We start from the raw sequence: 24,985 nt of genomic DNA on the forward strand, positions 1-24,985 counted from the left end.
CCCCTTCCCCTGGCTGGTGCTTTCTCTCTCTCTCTCTCTCAAATAAATACATACACTATTTTTTTAAAAAAAGTTTTTTATTTTTTTATTTTATTTTATTTTTTTAATTTTTAATTTATTTTATTTATTTTTTATTTTTTAATATATTTTTATTTTTATTTTTTAAATTTATTTTATTTTTTTAAGAAGATTTTTATTTATTTATTTGATAGAGAGAGATCACAAGTAGGCAGAGAGGCAGGCAGAGAGAGAGAGAGAGAGAGGAGGAAGCAGGCTCCCTGCTGAGCAGAGAGCCCGATGTGGGGCTCGATCCCAGGACCCTGGATCATGACCTGAGCTGAAGGCAGAGGCTTAAACCACTGAGCCACCCAGGCGCCCCACATACAGTCTTAATAAAAAAAAAGAATATATTTAAGTACTTTGGTTTTTAATTTTAATTTTTTGAGAGAGAGCAAGTGCGGAGGTGGGGAGAGGGAGAGAGAGAATCCACACCCTAAGCTGGGCTTGGAGCCCCACGCTGCCCTGTGTCATGACCAGAGCTGAAATCAAGAGTCGGGCGCTTACCAGCTGAGTCACTGAAGTGCCCCCTATCTAAGTATTTTAAAAAGACCTGTGTCTCAGTATTATCTTTCAAAGATGAATTTTTATCATAAAATATAGCATATAAGGAAGATAAAGAAAATTGGAGCAGACCTGTATAATCTGGTTAAGTTCTTTACCTGACAGAATTATGAGAATTTGATAATTAGATATGTACCAATTAGATACATACTAATAGGATAATTACATATATCTTTCTTTCTTTTTAAAGATTTTATTTATTTGACAGAGAGATCACAAGTAGGCAGAGAGGCAGGCAGAGAGAGAGGAGGAAGCAGGCTCTCTGCTGAGCAGAGAGCCCAATGTGGGGCTCGATCCCAGGACCCTGGGATCATGACCTGAGCCGAAGGCAGAGGATTTAACCCACTGAGCCACCCAGGTGCCCTGATAATTTCATATATCTTGATACATTTTTCAAACCCTCATTTGGTTTAAGTAATATGTAGACATATAGGAGCAGTGCAGAAGGTAGAGTACTTGTATAAGAAATGATTTTGTATCAATACAAGCAACATCAGAGAAGCTTGCATTTAAACACATTATACCAATCTAAATTATTTGAGAGATTAATGTAATTCTGTGCTATTCTGTGTTAGTCAAGTATAAAAAAGTATAGCTACTTAACAGCTTTTAATCAGATTTTCAGGAAAGCTGCAAGGTAAAACAACCAGAATCAGCAAATTTTGAAAGGATAAGCACTGTTCACACTGTATTTTCTAGCTCTTTCTGAAACAGAGCAATCTCTTAAATATATGGTCAGAAAATCAAGATATCACCTGAGCCAGAAATTCCATTATAGAAGTCTGTTACTGATAATTTATGAAACAACCATCAGCATAATACAGTCTAGGACTGCTGACCACTCCTTCACCAGCAAGATGTGATAATCGTCATGTACCCTCTTGACTGTTTCATCATGTATTACCTTGTGAAAAATGAAGGGGTTAGCATAAACCCTCTTTGTGAACTAGAAAATTGTCCTTGGACATTAAGTTCTAAGGATTCCAGATTAAAGAGACTATCTGTACTTAGAGTGTGCATATTATCTACATTAAATCGAAACCAGCTTTCATCCAAGCATCCCGTGCAGTCTGTTAGAAAAGATAGAAATTTTATTGTTAAGGTTTGAAGGTAATGCTCGGTGTACATTTCTTCTATTTAGCCTTTTTCTCTTCATCAACTAAAAAACATTTTATACAACTCTTCATATCAGACACTGTTTTATGGTCTTTACATACAAGCAACATTTAATTCTTATTTTTAGAGGAGTGCTACTATTACACTCTTTTGGATGAAGAAACTGAGGCACATATATGTTAATTTGTTGAAGGTCATGTAGTTAGTAAGTGGTAGAACTAGGATTCAGACCCAGGGAATCTGACTCTGCAGTTTATGTTATTATTGACTGTGTTCTGGCTGTTCTGCCTCTTCTATAACAGCTGCCTTGCAGGATGGTCGTAATTAAACTTCATGTACCTAACACTTCACATGTGTTATGTACTCAAACTGAGAGATGATATTATATATTTTGTTAAACGCAGCTAGGGGAAGTTATGCACATAGCATTACTTTTAAACATCTCTTTACAAAAAAATGCAGAAATTATGTATTTAAATCAAGAATTTATGCTTTAATTTAAAAAGAAAGATATTTATTTATTTATTTATTTATTAGAGAGAGAGAGAGAGAGAGAGAGAGAAAGCATGAGGGGGGAGATTAGAGGGAGAAGTAGACTCCCCGTCAAGCAGGGGGCCTGATGTGGGACTTGATCCCAGGATTCCAGGATCATGACCTGAGCCAAAGGATCCTCCAGGAGCCTCAGATCAGGAACTGAGCCATTCAGATGTCCTAAATTTTTTTTTTAAATAAGAGTTATATTAAGATAAACATATGCTTTTCCCCCTTTATTTTATTGACGCGAGGTATTAGCTTGATTGATTTTTGTGTATTCAGCCAACCTTGCATTCCTTGGATGTATCCTACATGGTATGGTGAATAATCCTTTTAATATACTCCTAGATTTGTTTGCTTGTAATTTATTGAGGGTTTTTGCATCTTTTTTTTTTTTTTTAAAGATTTTATTTATTTATTTGACAGACAGAGATCACAAGTAGGCAGGGAGACAGGCAGAGAGAGAGAGGAGGAAACAGGCTCCCCGATGAACAGAGAGCCCAGTGCGGGGCTTGATCACAGGACCCTGGGATCATGACCTGAGCTGAAGGCAGAGGCTTTAACCCACTGAGCCACCCAGGCCCCTGCCCCTTTAAAAGATTTTATTTGTTTATTTATTTGTCAGAGTGAGCATGCACAAGCAGGCAGAGTGGCAGGCAGAGACAGAGAGAGAAGCAAGCTTCCTGCTAGGCAAGGAGCCCAATGTGGGATTTGATCGCAAGTACCCTGGGATCATGACCTGAGCCGAAGGCAGTGGCTTAACTGAATGAGCCACCCAGGTGTCCCTTGCATCTATGTTTATAACGAATATTGGTCTGTATTTTTTTTGTGTGTGTGTGTGATATCTTCAGCTTTATCTTTTTTTTTTTTAAGATTTTTATTTATTTATTTGACAGATCACAAGTAGGCAGAGAGGCAGGCAGAGAGAGAGGAGGAAGCAGGCTCCCCACTGAGCAGAGAGCCCTATGCGGGACTCTATCCCAAGACCCTGAGATCATGACCCGAGCCGAAGGCAGAGCCTTTAACCCACTTAGCCACCCAGGTGCCCCAGCTTTTTCTTTTCTTGAAGTCCTTCTCTACTCTCTTTGCCCCCTTTACTCACCCATCTCTAGTTGTAGGTCAGAGGCCAGTTTCACTACATAAGGCCCAGACAGCCAAATAATTAGGCAGTTATGGGGCCCTTCAAAACATTCTGGCTTTGGCAGCCCAGGGCAAGTGATCCCTGGCACAGGAGGATATTTAATAAGGCACATATGCTTTTGCAAGACTATTATGGTTCTATTGTGCCTTGCTGATAATAGGATGGCTATATTTTTAGTTATTAATTGCCCATGGTAATTTAAGGTTTCAAGGCTCGTATGTGCTAGAGGCATAATTTCAGCTCTTACTCCAAAATTGTCTCTGTAGGGGCAACTGGGTGGCTCAGTCAGTTAAGCGTCCAACTGTTGATTTCAGCTCCGGTCATAATCTCAGGATCGTTGAGTTCGAGCTCTGCTTGAGATTCTCTCCCTCCCTGTTTTTTTATCCCTCCCTCCACTTGTGCACATACTCTCTAAATAAATAAATTAGGTTTATTTATTTCATCTTTGAAAAATTCCACTAAATTATCTCCCTGCTTTATAGCACATGGCTGTTCATCTGAGAAAGGGGAATAGTATTCTATCAGTATTAAGATGAGAATTAGTGATAACATAGGTAAATTCCCTGGCTTATATAAGCAAGTACACAGTTGTTAGATTTTAATTTTTTTTTTAAAGATTTTATTTATTTATTTGAGAGAGAGAGACAGTGAGAGAGAGCATGAGCGAGGAGAAGGTCAGAGAGCGAAGCAGACTCCCCATGGAGCTGGGAGCCTGATGTGGGACTCGATCCCGGGACTCCAGGATCACGCCCTGAGCCGGAGGCTGTCGTCCAACCAACTGAGCCACCCAGATTTTAATTTTTTATCTCTGTCTTCTATTCTCTACTAGATGGTATGGTGCTCAAAAGTCCAGACTTTGAATGCTTAAGTGGCTCAGTTGGTTAAGCGTCTGACTTCAACTCAGGTCAGAATTCCCTGGAGTCCTGAGATGGAGTGCCATGTCAGGCTTCCTGCTCAGTGGGGAGCCTGCTTCTCCCTCTACCTGCTGCTCCCCCTGCTTGTGCTTATATCTCTCAAATAAATAAAATCTAAAAAAAAAAGTCCAGACTTCAAGTTTTATTCCTATAGGGTTGGTATAACATTGCTTCCCCCCACCCTCCCATATTCTTACTATTTTTTTCTGTCCTTTATCCCTTTTCCTCACAATCCTGCTCACCATTTAGGAAGAATTTTGATATCTGATTTACGTTCTTTCTAGGTCCTATAGATGTTGCTACTGAGCACAGTATTTTCCCTTCTGTCATCAGTATAGAATCAAGTGGAAATCTAGCAAAACTGAAAAGGAAAATTGAAATTAGTCATACCTTTGGGATAGTTTAAATATACAAAGCCAGTTCTTTCTTGACCTGGGCCTGGCTATCTTGGTGAAGAAACTTAGCTGACTCCTGCTCTTAAGGATTCTGTATTTTTATCTGTAGATACCTCTAAAGTATTCACTTTCTTTCTTTTTTAATTCTCTATGGCTCTCAACTGATATTTGGACTATTAGTCTGGGAAGACATTATTGGTAGTTGTAGGGAGTGTTAACACAGACTTTTCTGCTGTCCTGGGGTTTTTACCTTGCATCATAAAATAAGCCAGTGATAATAGTCAACTCTACTATGAGTTATTGTGCACAGTCATGTGATTCACGTCACACTTAGCATACCAGGGACTCAAAGTTTGATGCTTACAGATGTTCAAATAAAAATAACTTTAATAGCTTTATTAACAAAGATACATCATTAAAATTTTTCAATAATTTTGTAATTCAATGATAGTCTTATTTTAAGTTGGAGATAAATACAGAGTTTTGCAATAGGGATTAAATCCTGGGCATTTTTTAATAGATTATTTGAACAAAAAGTATATATTAATATGAGTACTAAACCAAAAGAATTTTGTAATTTGAACTATTTTTTTTTCTTCTTACTTCTAACACTCATGCTGTAGGGAGGTAATAATAATGCCTTTCAGAGCTGTAAGTAATGATATTATAAATTATAATACATCAGTTAAAGTGTGTGAAGTGCCTTGTACGTATGTGCTCCATAAATGGTAGCTGTCATTCTGTTCCTACTGTAGAGGGCTAGAATTGCTTTAAGTCATTTTTAGTTTGCATAAAAACTTCATGCTGGTAGAGATTTGTGAACATTAATTTAAAAATACTTGCAGGCCTACAGTGTGCAAGATACAGTGATTAATACAGAAGAAAATTAGTGATCATATTGTTAAATGTAAACAGGTGTTTAAAGAGTCTGATCTGGGGCTAGGTGATTCTTTCCCAAATGCGTATATCCTCATATTATCTAAAGGCAACTATACCTCCAAAAAACTATACCTTCAGAAAGAGGGCAAATGATAATGTAAGAAATAATGAGAAGTGGGTGTTGTTAGGGAGATGTTCTAAGAGATGCTCTTATAACACAAGAATTCCTAAGTCCATATTCTATCACTCCCTTCATACAAGATCCTCTTTCAAGAATGATGCTTGCATGTGGAACTTAGCAAGGCAGGATAACACTTTGTTAGCAAGAGTTTTGGCTTTGGACCCCATTGAAGAAATACAATTATGTAGGATCAAATTAATAGATCTTACCTCTAGCTGCATGAAAAGACTATACCTTCTAATAAGAAAAATGAGGAAAACACAAGAGATGGGGAAAAATGTGACTTACTCATTGTCTCGAATATAGTAAATCACAAGTTCTCCGTCTCCTTGATGGTTGAATTGGAAGCCAAGCTTCTGATTCAACTTTGTGAGAAAATGAAGATCTGGGAAGGGAGAGGGGAGCCTTCAACTTCTCTTTCATAAAGACCAGTACATAATTAAGCATGCCATTTAAAAGTAAAATTATAAGCTCATTAGACCAAATTTCTGAAACACTTTGGAAACTTTGCAGTTTCATTTTGACAGTCTGTAAGGACTCTATCCTTTTGCGCAGTTGGTATTTTGGCCATAAAATGGGTAAACTACTTCAGGAATGGATCACATCTTGTGTTTTATTTTAAATTTTGTTCATCTTTGAAAATTAAAATTGTTTTATAAATGTATAAAAACTACCTAATGTTGAAGTTTGCTTTGAAATTCCTTAAAACCATAACACTTCAACAGATCTTAGATCTTAGGTATCTGAATATCTAGAAATTTAAATGAGATAAATCAAATTTGCACATTTCCCAGACAAATCTGTGGACTAAATACATTCTGTTGCCAAGTTCTAAACCTTAACCTACAGGAATTGGTAGGTTATTATTTAGCCTTAAGGTTAGCCTTAAAGCTAAAATTGCTGTGAGAGTATATAAGGGAACATCTTTAGGAAGGAAATGAGGAAAAGACTGTATTAAAATGTATGAACATTGTTGTCAGTAATTATTTCTGGGTGTTGGGATCATGGCTGCTTTTAATTGTCTTCATACTGTATCTTTTAGTTTCTAAAAAAAAAAAGCAAGTCGGGGCGCCTGGGTGGCTCAGTGGGTTAAAGCCTCTGCCTTCGGCTCAGGTCATGATCCCAGGGTCCTGGGATCGAGCCCCACATCGGGCTCTCTGCTTAGCGGGGAGCCTGCTTCCTCCTCTCTCTCTCTCTCTGCCTGCCTCTCTGTTTACTTGTGATCTCTGCCTGTCAAATAAATAAATAAAATCTTTTAAAAAAAAAATAAAAAAGCAAGTCTTGGTTCTATGATTGAGAAAAAATGATATGTCAGTAAGTGTTTATTGAATGCATGTCCTAGGCAAATAGATACGGATAAAACATAATCCCTTCCTTTACATGGGGTAAGGCTGGAGTCATACATTGTAAATAATAGTACTTTGCATTTTTCTGTATTATGCAATATTTCACCCCCACAAATAACTACTACTAATTAAAATCTGTGTGAATGTGATGAAGTGTAGAGTTACAGACTTTATTTTAGGGGAGAGGGAGAATACTTTTGAGAACATTGAACAGAAGGAATATGAATTGTGTAAATGAGTTCACTAGGTAACTGGAAAGGAAGATTATGGGAGAAGAGAATTAGCAACAAAGGTTGAACAAATTGATATATTCAGAGAACTGTTGGGAGAGTTGTATATGGATGAACATAAGATTGAGGATCTGGCTAAGTGCCAGATCATAGCTAATCTTTCTCATGGTGAGAAATTTGGAATTTAACTCTGTGCAATAGAGAGTCGAAATCCTTAGAGATTTTTTAAAAAAAGATTTATTTATTAGAGAGAGAGCACAGGCACAGGAGTGTGGATGAAGAGGGGCAGAGGGAGAGAGAGAGCAAGAGAGAAGCCCAAGCAGACTCTGCTGTGGAGCCTGACATGAGGCTCGATCCTAGGATCTCACCACCAACTGAGTTGAAACCAAGAGCCAGACATTCAACTGATTGTGCCCCCCGACCCCCAGCAGCCCCTTAAACCTTAAAGGTTTTTTTTTGTTTTGTTTTAAAGATTTTATTTATTTATTTGACAGACAGAGATCACAAGTAGGCAGAGAGGCAGGCAGAGAGAGAGGAGGAAGCAGGCTCCCTGCTGAGCAGAGAGCCTGATGCTGGGCTTGATCCGAGGACCCCGGGATCATGACCTGAGTTGAAGTCAGCGGCTTTAACCCACTGAGCCATCCAGGCGCCCCAACCTTAAAGGTTTTAAGTAGGAACATAACTCTAGGTGGTCTTGCCCTTTCAAAACTGCAGTTTAGAGGCAATGTGGGTATTAGATTGGAGCAGAGTGAAACTGAAATCAAGAAGATCAGGTGGATGAATGTTGTAGCAGCTCAGGCACGGAAATAAAGAGGGCCTAAGTGAGGACAGGTGGTAAGAGAGTAGAGTTCACGGATTTAAGAGAGATTTAGGAGCTGGAATCTGTAGGATAATAGTGTTAGAGGGAATTAGGGAAGAAAGAGGATTCTAGAATGGTGATGGGGTGTCCTGATTAAATACCTGGGTGAATGGGTATGCCATTAGCAAGAACACACATGCACATACACTTGCTAAACTGAAAAAGAAATAAAAGCAGAAGTAAGAACAAAATGGGTTTTTGGTTCTTTTAGGATATCTGAGTGTACTTAGAGGCTCTAGGAGTCAGCTGACCAGGAGAGAGATTTGGGAGCTATGGTAGGGTGAAAAGTGCCCCCTCAAAAGATACCCATGCCCTAATCCCTGGAATTTATAAATGTTACATGGCAAAAAAGTGGGGAGAGGAGAGGTCTTTGTAGATGGAGAGATTATCTTGCGTTACCTGAGTGAGCCCTAAATGCAGTCAGTATCTCTGTAAGAGGGAGACAGAGGGAAACGTCACATACATGATAAGAAGCTGGAGCAGAGAGCTCTGAAGATGCTGATTTTGACGATTGGAGTCATGTGGCCACAAACCAAGAGATGCTGGTAGCAACCAGAAACTAGCAGGGGCCAGGGATGGATTCTTCCCCAGAGCATCTAAAGGGGGCTGAAGCCTTGTTAACTACATTTTGTCCCAGTGATACCAGTCCTTGTGATTATTGCCACTTTTTTAGTTGATTAAAAAATGTCTTGATGAAATTCTGCTTTCCATTGCCCTTTTTTTTTTTTTAAGATTTTATTTATTTGACAGAGAGATTACAAGTAGGCAGAGAGGCAGGCAGAGAGAGAGGAGGGGAAGCAGGCTCCCTGCTGAGCAGAGAGCCCCATGCGGGACTCGATCCCAGGACCCTGAGATCATGACCTGAGCCGAAGGCAGCGGCTTAACCCACTGAGCCACCCAGGCGCCCCTCCATTGCCTTTTGTATTAAATGTTGAACCATGTTGACAATTCCTAAAGTAATGTCCTTAGTGGATATACCTCATTTATATTCTTGTCTTTTTTCTGGCTTTGAAATCATTTTGCTCCAAACTAGAGATAGATTTATTAGTTTCCTGGGACGCCTGGATGGCTCAGTGGGTTAAGCCGCTGCCTTCGGCTCGGGTCATGATCTCAGGGTCCTGGGATCGAGTCCCGCATGGGGCTCTCTGCTCAGCAGGGAGCCTGCTTCCTCCTCTCTCTCTGCCTGCCTCTCTGCCTACTTGTGATCTCTCTCTCTGTCAAATAAATAAATAAAAATCTAAAAAAAAAAAGATTTATTAGTTTCCTTTCCTATATCCTCTATTACTAGATAATTGTCAACTCCCTTCTTCAAAACATTTCTTGAATATGTCATTGTCTATGCCATGAACAGGCTATTATCCCTGCTTAGTTTTCTGAGGCAAACTTTTAGAATGCAGGGGGTCCATCAGGAGCATTATAGAGCAGTCCTCTTCCCTTACTCTTTTAAAAAAAGATTTATTTAGGGTGCCTGGGTGGCTCAGGTGTTAAGCATCTGCTTTTGGCTCGGGTCATGATCCCAAGGTTCTGGGATTGAGCCCTGCATCAGGCTTTCTGCTCAGCGGGAAGTCTGCTTCTCCCTCTCGCACTCCCCCTGCTTGTGTTCCCTCTCTCATTGTGTCTCTCTCTGTCAAAGAAATAAAATCTTAAAAAAAAGAGATTAATTTATTTGCAAGACATACACACTCACTCACTCTGTATGCCTGTGTGGGGAGGGGCAGGAGGAGAGCATCTTCAAGCAGACTCCACACTGCGTGTGAAGCCTGACACCAGGTTCAGTTCCATGAGATTATGACCTGAGCCAAACCAAGAGTTGGGCACTTAACTGATTGAGCCACCTAGGTTCCCCAATTTCATCCCTCGCCTGAAGTAGGCCCCATGGTTTGAATCCAGGGCATGAACTCATGACCCTGAGATCAAGAATCAGAACCTTAATTGACAGAACCACGCAGGCGCCCCGACCAGTGTTCTTTGAATAGCACAATGTGTTACTACTTCTCACAAATCTACAATGATTACTTACTGTATCTCAGTATAGTCTGAATTCTTCTTTTGTCTGGTTGTCAAGGTTGTCTGTGTCATTCGGCTCATAAATATCTCCCATTGCTTGACAAAGACACATAGATTTCTTGTCTCTTCTAATCAGGCCAAGTTTCTCATGCAGCAGAATCACTGAGCTGGATTAAGGATCCGGCCAGCTGGGCTCCTCTCCAGATTGTGTTTCTAAAGGTTCACCTGAAGTGAAACAAGGAGAAGAAATTGGCTTCTAAAAATCCTCTCATAAAGAGTATTATCTGTGGTGTTGGGGAATATTTTCATAAGCTGTTTGGGCTAGAGCCTTAGACCACGAAAGGGCATGGGAAAGTGCCTGCTGAGGTGGGTAATTCTGGTTAACTGCAGGGTCTCTTGCTGAGTCAGGACTCCTGAGTTTAGGGCTAGAGTTGAGTTATTCCGGATCACTCCTTTGTTTCTGTTTTCCCTTCTCCCTTAGCACAAACTTCAGGCTTCTTGATGAGTAAATGTTGAATACATTTAAGGAGTGTTGTTTTGTTTTGTTTTGTTTTTAAGATTTTATTTATTTATCAGAGAGAGAGAGGGAGAGAGCGAGCACAGGCAGACAGAGTGGCAGGCAGAAGCAGAGGCAGAGGGAGAAGCAGGCTCCCCGCCGAGCAAGGAGCCCGATGTGGGACTCGATCCCAGTACACTGGGATCATGACCTGAGCCGAAGGCAGCTGCTTAACCAACTGAGCCACCCAGGCGTCCCAGGAGTGTTGTTTTGAAGCTGTATTAATAGCCTACCCAGGTTCCCACATGTCTTGGTCTGGTCTTGTAAAACTTAAAATGCTCAATGCTTTTTCTTCTCTGCCTTTGTCGTGTGTGTGTGTGTGTGTGTGTGTGTGTGTGTTTATGTTCTTACCCCCTACTTAGAAAAATGTGTTCTTCTTTCTCTGTAACAGAAAACTTTGAGTCCGAAGTGTGTTGACATCTTTGGTTTTGCAGTCAGAGGAAGCTCTTACTCTATTAGGAACAAATGAGTCCTGTTCGGACCTTCAAGTGTTTGGAGAATTTGGTTAAGTATAGAACATGCATTCTCAACAGGGCTGATAATAACTTAGGTATTTACAGTGGTTTGTGACCCTCCAAATCTCAGTGCTACCTTATAAAATCTTACCCTTTTAATTTTTACTTTCTCTTGTTAGGGAGAAATTGAATTAAGTTAAATTATTTAGTTAATTTAAGTTAAATGTAATTTTAGTCCTTAGAGTAGTGGTAATGAAAAAAGAAGTTTGAGAAACACTAGTGTAGAAAAAGGGAAAAGATGCTCTTAATAGGTTTTATTTTTGTAACAATAAGTCTCACTGAATTTTTTAAACGAGTTAATCCTTTTTACCAGTCATTATTTATTAGTAAAGTACTTTGCTGGGTTTCTTAGGACAGAGAAACATAATGGTTCTATACCTGTAGAAACTTAATCTTACTGGATGAAAAAAGACACAAAAAAAGGAAGTAGTAAATTATAGTAAACACACTATAGAAGATGTCCCAATGTAGTATGACAGTTGCTGTTCTAGGCAAAGGCAGTGATCACTTAATCAGAAATGGTCAGAGAGGTAGAGTTCAGGGAGAAATCTGTGAACTTGAGCTACACTTGGAAAGATAATACAGAATTTGAGTAGACAAAGGAGGAGTATAAGTATGGTCCTCCTTAAAATAGCATTTTGATTCTTGTGACTTTTTGTGATATAATCAAATTGAGAGTGTATGAGAGCTTGGGAGATCATCTATAACTACTATTACTAACTGACCTTAAGAGGGTTACTTTTGCAAAAAAGCTTAGAGTTACTTACTTTTGACTTCTTGTTAGCTATACAGATCGTCTAACTCAAGCTCAACAAATGTATTCTTATCTTTTAATAGATGTATTTTCCAGGCAGGAAGGTATACTTTTAGAACAGAAGGTACTAAAGTTTTAACTTACGGTGTCAGGTTTTCCCCTAAACACTTTACATCCATTTAATCTCATTTAAGGACTACATAAAAGTACTTACCATTTTCTTCCTGTTTTATGTATGAAAACTGGACATTCAGATATTGTAAATAACTTAACCAAGTTGAAACCTCACGTTTTGAATGGCAGAGCCCAGGGCTACTTAGAACAGAGCCTGAGGTCTTGGATTACAAAAACAAAAAACAAAAAACTTAACATTAGGGTTTGGTTTTTGTAATGAGAGGCCAGTTTTTATTCCTGAAGCCTTGAGTTCACAAAAGGAAAGGTAAGGTGGTGAACACTAAGAGTGAAGTAGCATGACATGGAATTGGTGCTCTGCTCTCTTAGAATTCTAATCAGCTGCCATGTTGGGAGGTTGAGGGGTGAGGGTTAGCAGCAGGCAGGGCTGTGGCACCTGCCACGCTAGAGATCATTTGGTTCTGACACTAGCTTTGTTTTTTCACTCTGTAATAATGGAATTGAACATGTTTTGAGGTCTACCATTCCGTCCCAAAATATTACTTGAAAAGACCTCTGTCTTAGAAAGTACCTTTCTGTGCATTGGATGCTGTAATGCTGTCTGTGTGATGCTGATAGGAAAAATGGATAGATGATCTGTTGGGGATAGTTCATCTGGTGTGGCCGTCCACTCTAAGAATACATGCTGGTATAGAAATGACAGCTCCAAAAAAAAAAAAAAAAAAAAAGAAAGAAAGAAAGAAAAGAAATGACAGCTCCAGTGATGAACTGTTTGAAATTGAGGGCCTACATAGGGAAGAATCAGATTTTTTTCTTTGTCATATCTAGAGGGAAGAGTGCCACTAGAAGTTATATATTTGTATATTTCCTGTTTATTGATTTTGATTTATTGCTTGTGCCTCTTAACAGCTTGAAAAATAGGAAACAAATAGCAAAAGAAATGAGAAAATATTTTATGTCATGAGGAATAAATTACTGTGTAGTTAGCCAAAGAAATGGGAAGTAAAATGTGAATTTAAGCAAGTCACTTTTGTTTGCCTTTAAAAATATATATATATATTTATTTATTTATATTTAAACATTATTTGTTTATTTAAATATTAAATTATTTAAATTTTATTTTAATAAATATTATTTTATTTAAATATTAAATTATTTAAATATTACACACACACACACACACACACACACACACAAACACCTTGGTGAAATGAACACCTATACATCATTATTAGTGTAAAGAGGTAATATTTTTTGGAAATATGTATCATGAGTTGAAAAGGCCCTTGGACTAGAAAATTTTTTTTTTTTTAACATTCTTAGTTTATTAATCCTCTCGTAAAAAATCTGCACAATCACCACAGATAAAGCCACTGCAGCATCTTTACTCCTTCTGTTGTTCAATCTCCAGCTTACTGCTAGACACTTCATTTCTTTTTGCCGGCACCAACATTGGCTTTTGCAGTCCACTGACTTTCTTCATTCTGTTCTTGGCGTTTTTTTTTTTTTTTTTTTTGCTGTTTTCTTGAGGTCTTTTTCTTCTCATAGAGACTATGTCTTGCACGTCTGTCTTTGGGTTCATTTTTCTTTGCATAATCCAGGGAGTCATAAATCATGCCAAAGCCAGTTGCCCTGCCACCACCAAAATGGATTCTGAATCCAAATACAAATATAACATCTGGTGTGGTCTTGTACATTTTGGCTAGTTTTTCCCGAATTTCTGTCTTAGGTACTGTTGCCTTTCCAGGATAAAGGACATCAATAACCATTTGTTTGCGCTGAACTAGTCAGTTGGTCATGAACTTCCTGGTCTGCATAGTTACTGTGTCGTTCATGATGGCGGCCGGGCTTCAAGCCTAGAAAATTTGTTTTAATGAGGTCATGTTAATCAGAAAAATTGGGGGGTACGAAGTGCATATAGGTATTATTAGGTGACTTGTAACTTGGTACATGTAAGTGTTACTGGAAATGGTGGTACCTCTGCAAGAGGAAATATATATAACATTAAAAAGACTTCTGACAATTTATAAGAATATGGGGAAATTTTTGATGTATAGCTTATAAAAGCAATGAATACTTTTACGTACTTATTTATCAACATGTCAGCAGTTAACGCTTTGGATTCTTTCCTCCTCCTGTGTACAGTTCCCCTGCCCAGTCTTTGATGTTTTCTCTTCCTTCCTTGCTGACTAGTCTTAGTCTCCTTTGCTGACGCCTCTTCTGTTTGCTCTCTAAATGTGGGTGTTCTTGAAGCACCTAAGTAGCTCAGTCCTTAAGCGTTGGCCTTTGGCTCAGGTCATGAGTCCAGCCGCGCATCAGGCTCCCTGCTCGGTGGAATGCCTGCTTCTCCCTCTCCCACTCCCCCTGCTTGTTTTGCCTCTCCTGCTGTGTCTCTGTCAAAAAAATAAAATCTTTAAAAAAAAAAATGTGGGTGTTCTTTAGGGCTTAGTACTGGATCCTGAACTTCAGTTTTTTAAATTAACTTAGTAAAATCAACTCTTTTTTATTTTTTTAAAGATTTTATTTATTTATTTGACAGAGAGAAATCACAAGTAGATGGAGAAGCAGGCTCCCTGCTGGACAGAGAGCCCAATGTTTTGACTCGATCCCAGGACCCTGAGATTATGACCTGAGCCGAAGGCAGCGACTTAACCCACTGAGCCACCCAGGCGCCCAGTAAAATCAACTCTTTTGGGGCATGTAAAGTACTGTGAATTTTAGCCCATGCATAGATAACGTGTAAGCACCACCACTCTCAGGAAACAGAATAGCTATATCATTTTCCCCAGATGTCCATTGTGCTCACTTTGTGTTATATCTTCCCTACTCCTGACCCCTGGCAACCACAGTGGTTTTGTCTTTTTTTTAAAGATTTTTTTTTTTTAATTTTATTTATTTATTTGAGAGAGAGAGACAGTGAGAGAGAGCATGAGCGAGGAGATGGTCAGAGACCGAAGCAGACTCCCCATGGAGCTGGGAGCCCGATGTGGGACTCGATCCCGGGACTCCAGGATCACGCCCTGAGCCGAAGGCAGTTGTCCAACCAACTGAGCCACCCAGGCGTCCCGTGGTTTTGTCTTTTGAAGAATCTATGCTTTTGATGCCAGCTTCTTTGGGAAGCTCGACATAATGCCTTTGAGATCCATTTAGGTTGTTGTGTGTATCAGTAGTTCATTCCTTTTTTATTGCTGAGTGGTATTCCCTTGTATGGATGTACTGCAGTTCATCCGTCCATTCAGGGACATGCAGATAATTTCCAGTTTGGGATGGTTGGGAATAGAGCTGCCACAAGCATTCATCTACACAGTTTTGTGAATGTAAGTTTTCATTTCTCCAGGACAAATACTTAGGTATGGTATTGCTGGATCATATATGTGATGTTTTACAAGAAATTGCCAGATTGCTTTCTAGAGTGGCTGTTCCAGTTGGCTTATATCTGTAGTATTACTAGTATTTTTAAGTTAGTCACTCTAAATAACACGTGTATCTATAGTGGTATCTCATTGTGGTTTTAATGTGCATTTTTAAATGATTGCTGATGTTGAGCATCTTATTTGTCATCCTCTATTTGTTGAAGAGAATTTTTATCCATTTTTTAAAAAAGATTTTATTTATTTATTTGACAGAGAAATCACAAGTAGACGGAGAGGCAGGCAGAGAGAGAGAGAGGGAAGCAGGCTCCCTGCTGAGCAGAGAGCCCGATGCGGGGCTCAATCCCAGGACCCTGATATCATGACCTGAGCCGAAGGCAGCGGCTTAACCCACTGAGCCACCCAGGCGCCCCATTTCATAAAACTTAAGTTTTAAAAGGTATATAATTCAGTGATTTTTTTGAAAAATGTGCATAGTTTTGTAACTCTCACCACAGTCTAGTTTTAGGATATTTCCATCACCCAAAATGTTCCTTGTACTATTTTATAGTCAGTCAGCATTCCTGCTCTAGTCCCAGGTAATCACTAATTTGCTTTCTGTCTCTATATACATGCTCTTTTGGGGTATTTCATACGAATGGTATCATGCAACATGTAGACTTTAAATCTGGCCCTTTTTCCCATAGCATAATGTTTTTAATGCTTTATGAAATACAGATCCACCCACTTAAATTAGTGTATGATTAAATGGTTTTAGTATATTCAAAGTTCTTCAACCATCAGTACAATTTACTCTTAAAATATTTTCATCACCCCTGGGGTGCCTGGGTGGCTCAGTGGCTTAAAGCCTCTGCCTTCAGCTCGGGTTGTGATCCCAGGGTTCTGGGATCAGGCCCCACGTCCGGTTCTCTGCTCTGTGGGGAGCCTGCTTCCTCCTCTCTCTCTGCCTGCCTCTCTGCCTACTTGTGATCTCTGTCTGTCAAATAAATAAATCTTTAAAAAAATTTTTTTCCTAACCCCCCCAAAAGAAACCCCATAGCCTTTAGCAGTCATTCTGTATTCCTCCCCACATCCCAACCTTAGGCTACCACTAAGCTACTTTCTGTCTTACGGATTTACCAATTCTAGACCTTTCATCTAAATGGAATCATACCAACATGCGTTCATTTTGACTGGCTTCTTTCACTTGACATGTTTTCATGGTTCATATATGTTACAGCATGTATTAGTATTTCCCTTGTTTTTTGTTGTTGTTGTTGTTTTTTTTTTGCTGAGCTGTTTTATTTATCCATTCATTAACTGATGGGACATTTCGGTTGTTTCTACTTTTGGCTATTATTAATAATGCTATGAAGGTTCATATAAAGGTTTTTCTGTGGACATATGTTTTCATCCTTTTATTTTTAACCTACTTCCATGGTTATATTTGAAGTGAGTTTCTTTTAGATAGCCTGTAGTTTTATCATACGTATCTATTATGACAAACTAGCTTATAATTATATTTAGATCATTTTCATTTAATGTTAACCATTGATATGTTTGGATTTCAGTCTACAATTTTTTCTTCTATTACTTCATCTCTTTGCCCCTTTCTGCTTTCTCTTGGATTATTAATGTCTTTTTAATATTCCATATCACTTACCTGTAGTTTTCTGGCTTTATCTCTTTGGATAGGTTTTCCTGTAGTTGCTATAGGGATTTCAGTATACATATTGAACTTTTCACACTACCTAAATTCAGTATTTTGCCATCTCAAGTGAAATATGGGAACCTCACCATCATACAATTTTTCTTTTCACTGTGTTATGTAGTCGTCATATATCTACATGCATTGAAAAGTTCCTACAGATGGCGTTAACACTGTATGCTGTATGTCTATATCCTCCCCCTCCTCCTCCTTTCTCTCCCCCTCCCCTTCTTCTTCTTCTTATAAAGATTTTATTTATTTATTAGAGAGAGAGAGAGAGATTGAGAATGGAGCAGGAAGGAGTAAAGAGAGAGGAGCAGAGGGAGAGAGAGAAGCAGACTCCTCCTGAACAGGGAGCATGACATGGGCTTTAATCCCTGGGATCATGACCTGAGCCAAAGGCAGACCCTTAACTGACTGAGTCACCCAAGCACCCCTCACCTTCTTTAAAGTAGTGAAATTCCTCCCCTCTCCAACCCATTATCTTCATCTGTTACGGACTTTATTTCTTGCCTGCCACCTGATATTTCCTGCCTTAGTGAAGTGCTTTGCACATAATAGCCACTCAAATAATTGGCTGAATGAATGAAACATGCAGATTAAAAGGGCCAAATGCAAAGGTATCAATGTTATTTTAATGATATAACAAATGGGGCTGTAGAAGTGGGTGATGTGCTGTTGTCTTTTTATTTATATATTGTTTCCAAATTTTCTGTAATAAGCATGTGTTACTTTTATAAACTGAAAACAAAGAATTTTAAAAAGAAGAACTTGTCTTTCTAATAGTTTTGTTGAGTTTAATCTTCTTAGGTTTCATATACTATTTTTTGGTGATTAGTTTTGCATGTGTTCTTTTTCATTTTATTTAAAATGTTTAGAAGTTATTAGATAGTTTAGATAGTTAAAAGCAGCATAGAATCACAAAAGTATTTATTTTCTTTATATTATACTTTTGTAGTGTCTTAATTTTTCTAGTTTTCTGAGTTGTAGCTATTAATTATTAGTAATTTGAAGAGCAGATTTTCTGGCTAAATAGTAAATTATGTGCTATGGAATATAGGTATGTATAGAATATGGATTATGGAGCTCCTTTCTGTTATATATTTTTAAAGATATTATTTATTTATTTGACAGAGAGAGAGAGATCACAAATAGCCAGGCAGAGAGAGAGGGGGAAGCAGGTTCCTCACCCAGCAGAGAGTCTGATGCGGGGCTCTCTCCCAGGACCCCGAGATCATGACCCTAGCCGTAGGCAGAGGCTTAAACCACTGAGCCACCCTGGTGCTCCTTTCTGTTATATATATATATTTTTCTTTCTGTTATCTTTTTAAAGATTATCTAGGGAAGGAGAAATTCAACCTGGTATTTGAAACACCTGGTATTTGAGTCATTAATTGGGGTAACTATTAGTCATTTAACTCTTGCTTTTCCCATGATGTTAACAATACTGGCTTTATAAAAGGTTAATTTCATTGAAAGTATAAGCCTTGTTTTTTTTTAAGCTCTTAGTAATTCAGAGACAGTCTTTCTCTAAGGTTACATTGTAATTTTGTTTCAACTTTACAAAACACTGTTTCAGTCCTGGTATATTATAATTTTACCCTGTTTCCATTATGGACCTGAAACCTAGCACAGTGGCTAGTACATAGTAGGTGCTTATTAAATATTGATCAATGAGTATTCTTAGAAATACTTTTTTTTAAAAAAAGATTTTATTGTTTTTTGGGAGAGAGTAAAGCAGGGGTGAGAGGCAGAGGGAGAAGGAGAAGCAGACTTCCTGCTGAGCAGGGAGCCTGATGGGGGACTTGATCCCAGGACCATGCGGTCATGACCTGAGCCAAAGACAGATGCTCAGCCGACTGAGCCACCCACGCACCCAGTTAGAAGCATTCTTGTGTTATTTTTGTAGATAATACCACTGAATAATTTAGTGTACTAATTTCAGATTTACTAGTTTAATTCTCAACAAGGTACTCTCATCTCAGATTTTTACATTTTATTTAACTTTGTTCCTATATATTAGTAAAGATTTGCTTTTTCAAGTTTTAACATTCATTAATTTTCTTTTTTTTTTTTTTAAAGATTTTATTTATTTATTTGGCAGAGAGAGATCACAAGTAGATGGAGAGGCAGGCAGAGAGAGAGAGAGAGAGAGGAAAGCAGGCTCCCTGCTGAGCAGAGAGCCCGATGTGGGACTCGATCCCAGGACCCTGAGATCATGACCTGAGCCGAAGGCAGCGGCTTAACCCACTGAGCCACCCAGGCGCCCCAACATTCAGAAATTTTCAACACTGTCATGACATGTTTCTATTTTTCAAAAAATTTATTTTTATTTTGTTTATTTATTTTATTTTGTTTAAGTTTATTTAAGTAATCTCTACATCCAGTGTGAGTTCAAACTCACCACCTGAAATCAAGATGGCTCTTTTGGGGCACCTGGACGGCATAGGCAGTTCAGTGTCAGACTCTTGGTTTCAGCTGGGGTCATGTTCTTAGGACCTTGTTGTCTGTCTGTCAGTCAGGGTTATGAGATAAAAGCCCTGCCTCCAGCTCCACACTCCACGAGTAGCATGGAGTCTGCTTGAGATTTCCTCTCCCTCTGCCCCTCCTGCTCATGCTCGCTCTTTCTGTAGATCTGTAAAAAATAAATAGATCTGTAAAAAAAAAAAAAAGTCACATGCTTTTCCAGCTGAGCCAGCCAGGTGCCCCTAAAATTTTATTTATTTTTTAAATTGAGATATAATTGACACACAATGTTGCATTAGTTTCAGTGATTGAACAAGTTTATATGCTGTGCTGTGCTCCCCACAAGTGTAGTTATCTGTCACCACACAGTGCTATCACAGTGCCATTGATTGTATTCCCTACACTATAGCTTTCATCCCTGTGACTGACTGACTCCATAACTGGAAACCTGTGTCAGCCGCCCATCTCCCCAACCCCCGTCTCCTCTGACAGCCATCATTCTCTGTATTTATGGGTCTGTTTCTGCTTTTTGTTTTATTTGTTTGTTTCCTTTTTAGATTCCACATTTTTTTTTAAGATTTTATTTATTTATTTGACAGAGAGAGATCACAAGCAGGCAGAGAGGCAGGCAGAGAGAGAGAGAGAGGAAGGGAAGCAGGCTCCCTGCTGAGCAGAGAGCCCGATGCGGGACCCGATCCCAGGACCCTGAGACCATGACCTGAGCCAAAGGCAGCAGCTTAACCACTGAGCCACCCAGGCGCCCCTAGATTCCACATTTAAATGAAATCATACGATATTTGTCTTAGTCTGAAAATTTCACTAATTTCACTTAATGTAATACCTTCTAGGTCTATCTGTGTTGCCTCAATCATGCTGTATTTTTTTTTTAAAGATTTTTAAAATTTATTTGCCAGAGATCACAAGTAGGCAGAGCAGCAGGCAGGGGTGGAGGGGGATGCAGGCCCCCCACTTTGCAGAGAGCCCGCTGCAGGGCTTGATCCCAGGATCCTGAGATCATGACCTGAGCCGGAGGCAGAGGCTTATTAACCCACTGAGCCACCCAGGCGCCCCTTTATGCCATATTTTTAACCGTATTAAGCTGTAGAGCCAAAATGTTAGCAAAGGCAGTTATTTCCTGGCTTCTGTGCTCATGAATCAGATTGTAACTATTTCTTTGACTTTGGAGTTGTGGTTACTTGAACTAATTTAAGCGACGCAAAAGATGAGTCTCCTTAGGGCGTTTCCTCTTTTAAAAGTCTATTTGGTATTTTATTGTAAACAGGTTTTCTCCAAGGAAACTTTTCTCTACAGCTTACATCATCATCCATTTAGGAACAAAATCCCATCTATATATACTGATCCCTACATATTTTATTATTTGTTACTCTTATGTGTGTTGATTTTTATTTTACTTATTTTTTTCTTTTCCTTCAAAACATTCCCAGAGGTTCTTCTGAATAACCCTGTTGTGACTCAGTCTTTGCTGATTACTAGACATTTTCCTTTAGGTTACTCTCCACCCACTTTGGGACTTGTAAATGCCTACCCTCCTATTGGTTCCCTGTGGCCACTGAATACATGAGTAAATGCCACATGCATGTGGTATGGCTTGTCAGGGAGTGGAATTCTAAGACTTCCTCTACATAGAACAGTTTAACTTTTGTGCTTCTGGTCAGAAGAATGGTCCTTGGAACAGTCCTGCTTTCACCCAATAGTTATGGCAGGGATCAGGACACGTCTTCACTTTGCTGCTTGTGTAGTAGTGAGGCCTCAGACGCTGCTGTACCCAACTTGACAGGTATGGTTCAGAGGTGATAGTTTGGGTGGGGTGTGGATATTCACAGCAATCAAGCGTGAATGGAGATTTCAGAAAAATTCCCTCTACTGTTAACTGTCCTCGTTGGCAGGGAAGTTTTATGTGCTTTGTTTCTGGTATTTCATAGGTAGGGTCTCAGTAAGTACTTACTGAAAGAAAGAATAGTGAATAATATGTAATATTTTGTGATGTTCAGATATGTCTTGCTTGATATGAAGAACTTAAGCTATAGTGAGAGCTGTTGAATGATTTATCCAACTACCTTACATAGTTGTTAAAAGAGATATTAAAAAGTAGTAGCTTCTTAGAGAATAAGCAATCAGATAAAGTGGAATTCTGGCAAGATACAGATTTGTAAATGCTTGGAAAAAAATGTCTCAAGTGAAAAATTTTTGTATTTAATTCTCCAGTTACTTTCCTGATGAATTTCTAATTAAAATGATAAAAGTTATTGAATGACTAATTGGTGAAAGTTTTTTAATAAAATTAAACATTAAATTTAGGAATTGTCTCTGAATATGAGTCTGAGTCTTACTCTAGATTTTTAACTTCTTTAATCCTGATAATTTACTTTGTACAAACTGCTGTTTCTGTGTTTTTGCCTTATTTTTATTGTCTTCAGCAAGTCTTTCAGATAAAAGTAATAAAATTACCTTTACATAGTCATATTTCTTCTAGCTGGGTCCTGTGTTGCATAGGTGAAAATCAAGTCTATTGTCTCATCTTAAGTCCATGATTACCTCGGTAATAGTGATTAATGAAAGATCAACCCGCTAAGGCACCTAATATATAGTAGTCATTTCACATTGTTTTTTTTTTTAAAAACAAAACAAAACAAAAAAACACAAAAAAAACAGAAACCCATTTCCAGCTTTCACGCTTGGATTTGTGAAGGCACAGTGCATCTGAATCATCCAGCTGTGTCTGTTTTAAGCCGATGAGTAAAGTGGCATAGACTAGACCCATTGAATAACACGGTGACATTTACTTGCCCTTCCTTTGGGTTTTTTGTTTGTTTGTTTTTGCCCTTATTCCTTAGCTTGTTCTCCTGCATTTAGTTCTTTAACTCTTCATGATTTAATACATGTTCATTCTTGGTCTTAGGAAAATGTTAGGATGTTTTTTGTCTTCAGAACATTTTCCCTTTTGTTTGGTGCTAGCGGATAGGATGGTGTTTAAGTGGATATCCTGTGCAGACGGATTGTACAGGAAATTGACCCTTAGTTCTATGAGAACAAAAGCATGAGTGGGAAGAAAGAAGAAAGGAAGGAAATAAGGTTTTTGACTTGACCAAAAAGATCACAGAAGCAGGGATGGGAAGAAGGGGAGTGAGAAATGAAAAGGATTGTTTTCCAAGTCATGGTTCTTTTAGTACTTTGGCTTCAAAGTACTATGCACAGTATTGTTTGGCCTATAATAATCTTTTTACATTTACATAAAATTGTGCTCATTGCCTTTTGTTTGTTTTTTAAGATTTTATTTACTTATTTGACACAAAGAGAAATCACAAGTAGGCAGAGAGGCAGGTAGAGAGAGAGTGGGGGAAGCAGGCTCCCTGCTGAGCAGAAAGCCCAACGTGGGGCTCGATCCGAGGACCCTGAGACCATGACCCAAGCCAAAGGCAGAGGCTTAACCTACTGAGCCACCCAGGCGCCCCTACCTTTTTTCAAATAATGTGGTTTTTAAGCTGAACCTGCCTTTAACAAACCTTTGAGCTGCTGGATCTGGTCTCCAGTACAGGTGAGTCACATGTTGTGGACATGTCCTTACGCGTCGACAGCCTGTCAGCTGTCTCATCAGGGCACAGCTCCTGCTCATCTAATTTAAATGCTTTCTCTTCTCTGAAACCTTTTGTGATCCAGAGTTTTGTTTTCTATCCTGTCCTCTCATAGCACCACAGCATGTGAATATAACACTACACATGATTCATTATTCAACAAATGTTTTTTGAGAGACTCTTACATACATGCACTATTCTGGGTGCTTGGAATTTATCAGTGAACAAAGCAGGCAAAAATCCTTGTCTTCATAAAATCGATATTCTAGTTGGGGGGAGTTAGGTAATATACATGAATTTCAGATTAATTAGATTAATTAATTTAATTAGATTAAAATTAAGATTTTAATAATAAGTAAATTATATCGTTTGCGGTAGTAAGAGCTATGGAGAAAAATAGGGAAGGAGACGTGGGGGGAGGTGGGAGTGTTGTCAGGAATAGCCACATTTTAAAATAGGGTAGTCAGAGAATGCTGTACCAGGAGGGACACACTTGAGTGAAGTGTCATGTGAATGTCTTGGGGAAGGAATGTTTTAGAAGAAATAGCCAGTACAAACGTCTTGAGGCAGGAGCGTGCCTGCCTTGTTCAGGTAATAGCAGGGAGGCCAGTATCCAGAATGAGGTAAAACTGCGGAGGAGTCTAGACAAATATGGGCAAGACAAGTTGTGAAGAGCCTTGCAGGCTCTCGCAAGCCTTCGGCTTTTTACTCTGTGGTAGGGAACCATCAAAGAGTTTGAGCAGAGGAGTAACATAATCTGACTTAAGCTTTAAAAACTGGCTGGTGTGTTGAGAATAGACAGAGAACAAGGCTCGAACTGTGGAAATCAAGAGTGTGGTGAAACCCAGGAGAGAGATGATGGTGGTAACAGGGTAATGGTGGTGAAGGGCTTGAGAAATGAATAGATCCTGGGTGTGTTTTTGAAGGCAATGCCAATAAGGTTTCCTTACGGATTAGATGTAGTATGTGAGTGCAGAAAAGGAGTCCTGAGGGGCACCTGGGTAGCTTCGTCAGTTAAGTGGCTGCTTTCAGCTCAGGTCATGATCCCAGGATCCTGGGATTGAGCCTCACGTCGAACTCTGCTCAGTGGAGAGCCTGCTTCTCCCTTTCCCTCTTTCGGCCGCTCTGCCTACTTGTGATCTCTGTCAGATAAATAAATAAAATCTTTAAAAAAAAAAAAAGAGTGCTGAGTGATTCTAAGGATTTTACTTTTGGTCCCCACCCCCAGCTGTATTGATATAATGGACATTTTGCATAAATTTAAGGTGTACAGTGTGTTGATTTGATACTTAGGTATTTCATAATGATTACCACCACAGAATTAGCTAATACCTGCATCACATCACATAATTACTTCTTTTTTTGTGGTAAGAACGTTTAATATCTACTCTACCAATTTTCAAGTAGATAATACAGTAACTATAATCACTGTGGTATATGTTAGATGCCCAGAACTTACTCATCTTATAGCTAGCTTTTTAAAAATAAATTGTATATTTATTTTTCTTAAGAAATTCTTTTATTATGTTCAGTTAGCTAACATATAGCTAATTGAACCACCACAATATATCATTAGGTTTAAAAAATTTTTTAATTTTATTTATTTGACACAGGGAGACATCACAAGTAGGCAGAAAGGCAGGCGGAGAGAGAGGGGGAAGCAGGCTCCCTGCTGAGCAGAGAGCCGG

General features: G+C 38.9%; 1 protein-coding gene and 1 pseudogene across 6 annotated transcripts in view; one reads left to right on the forward strand and one right to left on the reverse strand.

The window, feature by feature from the left end:
* ABL2 (ABL proto-oncogene 2, non-receptor tyrosine kinase) overlaps window positions 1-24,985 on the forward strand; it is a 109,508-nt gene that overhangs the window by 61,652 nt on the left and 22,871 nt on the right. For 2 of the 6 annotated variants that reach the window (XM_044267320.1, XM_044267323.1), the window contains exon 1: window positions 21,334-21,502. The exons of the other annotated variants lie outside the window; for them this stretch is intronic. In XM_044267320.1, coding sequence (XP_044123255.1) covers window positions 21,385-21,502 — 118 coding nt within the window. In that variant the 5' untranslated portion in view covers window positions 21,334-21,384. Of the gene's footprint in view, window positions 1-21,333; window positions 21,503-24,985 lie in introns of those variants that run through there. 6 annotated transcript variants of the gene reach the window in all.
* Window positions 13,459-14,030, reverse strand: LOC122918643 (annotated as a pseudogene).

The sequence above is a fragment of the Neovison vison genome, chromosome 10 (genome assembly GCF_020171115.1).
Source record: "Neovison vison isolate M4711 chromosome 10, ASM_NN_V1, whole genome shotgun sequence".
Lineage (NCBI taxonomy): Eukaryota > Metazoa > Chordata > Mammalia > Carnivora > Mustelidae > Neogale > Neogale vison.